The sequence below is a fragment of the Chrysochloris asiatica genome, unplaced genomic scaffold (assembly GCF_000296735.1).
Source record: "Chrysochloris asiatica unplaced genomic scaffold, ChrAsi1.0 scaffold00100, whole genome shotgun sequence".
NCBI classification, from domain to species: Eukaryota; Metazoa; Chordata; class Mammalia; order Afrosoricida; family Chrysochloridae; genus Chrysochloris; species Chrysochloris asiatica.
In genome coordinates this window covers 12160226-12162703 of record NW_006408618.1, presented here as the reverse complement: position 1 = coordinate 12162703, position 2478 = coordinate 12160226, and the positions used below count along the sequence as shown (strand labels likewise).

Here is a 2478-nt window from a genome sequence, read left to right as displayed (position 1 = left end):
ATTTGGTTTCTGGTTTATAGGATCACATATAGCAGTTTAGGTCCCAAAAATTAACAGATGATAAATACTTATTTGATACTTCTAATTTTTTTATTACAGGTATTCTGGTTGCCTGCTGATGCATAACAAACTACCTCAATACTTAACAGATTAAAACAAATTATGTCTTATGGTTCGGACAAGGCACAAAGAACAATGGCTCCTCTAGTTCACAATATATGAAGCCTCTGCAGTGATGTGCATCACATGGGTGGAGGGTGCGACAGCTGTGGCTGGCCAAACATCTTTGTTTCTCTCCACATGACTAGCTTGCACTTAATTAGGATGCTAGCTGGGTGTTCTTGAGGCCACGGGACTTTTCACAAGGTGACTCAGGGCTTGAAGAGTGAGTGTTCCATGAGGCTCAGGTGGAAGCTGCAAGACTTCTTATGACTTACCTACTGAAGTCCCCAAAATATCACTATTTGTCAAGCAAGCCATTAAAGCCAGGCCAGATTCAAGGGGGAGGGAAATTAGACTGTATTTCTCAATAGGAGAACCTGTAATTATAGTTTTCTTACGATGGTCCTTGCTCATTTATTTATTCAAGGCTGAGAAAAAAATCCACGGTAGTATATTACTTTAAAAAAAAACACAACAACAACCTAGGTTGAAAACGCTGGTAGGAAGGTCAACATGAATCCCACAAATCACTAATTTAGGTAGTCAAAATGAGGATAAGTGATCATTTATAAATCAACACTAAACGAGTAATTCCTGATTGCTGAAATTATAAAGCGGTACTTTGCTCATCTTACAAAATGGTATTTTCACTGGCAATTAAAAGTAAAGGTCCATAGGAAAAGTTTCCTAAAAAACTACATTTTAAAATAAGCAGTCCTACTGGTAGCGTAGTGGTTACGAATCAGGCTGTGAAACACACGGTCAGCAGTTCGAAACTACCAGCTGCTCCGCGGGAGAAAGATGAGGCTTTCTGTTCCCGTAAAGATTTACAGCCTCAGAAACCCTGTTCAGGGTCGCTATGGGTCGGAACCGACTCTACGGCACTTAACAACAACAACTTTGATAAATATTTAAATTCAAAATACCCATAAATTAAATTCAACAATACACCAAAATTTATAAGCAAAGTTAATCAGAGAAAAATCTACAGTTATTCTTTTTTCAAAAACTTCATCATGAGTAACAGGCAACTAAAAAAAAAAAAACCTAGAAGTCATTTAAGAAACTGAACTAAAATTATTTCCTCCTTGGAAAGAAGAGTTCATGTTTTAGTTTAAATGATTAAAAGCAGAAAAGAGGGCCTAAATGTAGCAAGTGTTCTGCGTTTTTCCCAGAAAACTGTCGCAGTTATGAAGGCATCCTGATTATTTAAATCAGCCACTTTCACCAGATTTAGCCACTTTCACCAAGATTCTAAAGTATACATACCCTCTGATCTAATAACTAACAACACAAAAACATTCATAAATTAATAAGAGAAATAGAAAATTAAACCAAGGACATTATCAAGCAATTCAAAGAAGAAACATAAATACCTACAATGTATGATGTAAGCTTAATAATATAGTCATGAGGTATATGTGAAAATGATAGGACAGTAACACTGTTTAGTATTTGGAGGGGGTAGAGACACTGCAGTTTCATGCACTTACTTTTTTCTCATGCTAAAAGAATAGCTACTCATTTGCTATATATTTAAAAGCACTGAGCATAAATATAAAATGATAAATAAGAAAGCAAGATAAATAGATAAGTAGGCAAATTAAACTCAACCATAAATGATACTTAATCATAACTATTATCTGTTTTCCAGAAACAGAAAATACTTACAAATTTTAATTTTTGTTTTATCTCTGGATCTATAGTCCCTCCAGGTCCAAGTTGGGCAATAACTGATTTGAATGTGTTCTCCAACTACAAAAAAAAAAAAAGAGAGAGAGAAAGTTCAAATCATAGTCCTCTTACTAAATACAAAATAAAAGGTAAATATGCCCAAAACAAAAATGGCAGTATGATTGCCTACTTCAAGAATAAGCCAGTTTGTTCACTGGGAAGCCATCAAGGCAAGCAATCAAGTCACTTCAGGTCAAACCCTCCTCTAATACTGAAACTCAAAGGGAACACATGAGCAGGCATGTAAGCTTTCTGATGACCACATTGGTCTACTGGTGAGTGGAAGAGGGGGAAAGGCAGCAATGAAGAAATGGGCTGTGGTCATCCACGTTCCATGGACTAGCGTTGACCTGGAGATGAGAGAGAAAAGGGCTGGTTGGTCGAAAGTGCAGTAAGACCTGAGGACCCCTGAGCCCATGGACAAGGATATAGCTACAAAGGGCTAGAGCTGAAAGTGAAGAATCCAGCTGATATGAAGTGAGGGGAGACGCACAAGAACACTCAAACTTGCAGATAGTACCCATTTGACCTAGTCTTGATGGCTTGATAATCAGAACTCAACTAGAGGAAGAAAAAAAAAAA

At 36.9% G+C, this 2478-nt stretch overlaps 1 protein-coding gene across 1 annotated transcript in view; it reads right to left on the bottom strand.

Moving 5' to 3' along the window:
- Positions 1-2478, bottom strand: part of LOC102827911 (tudor domain-containing protein 5-like) — a gene marked incomplete at its 3' end in the record, with an annotated part of 101130 nt that overhangs the window by 37862 nt on the left and 60790 nt on the right. Inside the window, exon 4 of the mRNA XM_006867106.1 lies at positions 1834-1917. Within this exon, the coding sequence (XP_006867168.1) occupies positions 1834-1917 (84 nt within the window). The remainder of the gene's footprint in view (positions 1-1833; positions 1918-2478) is intronic.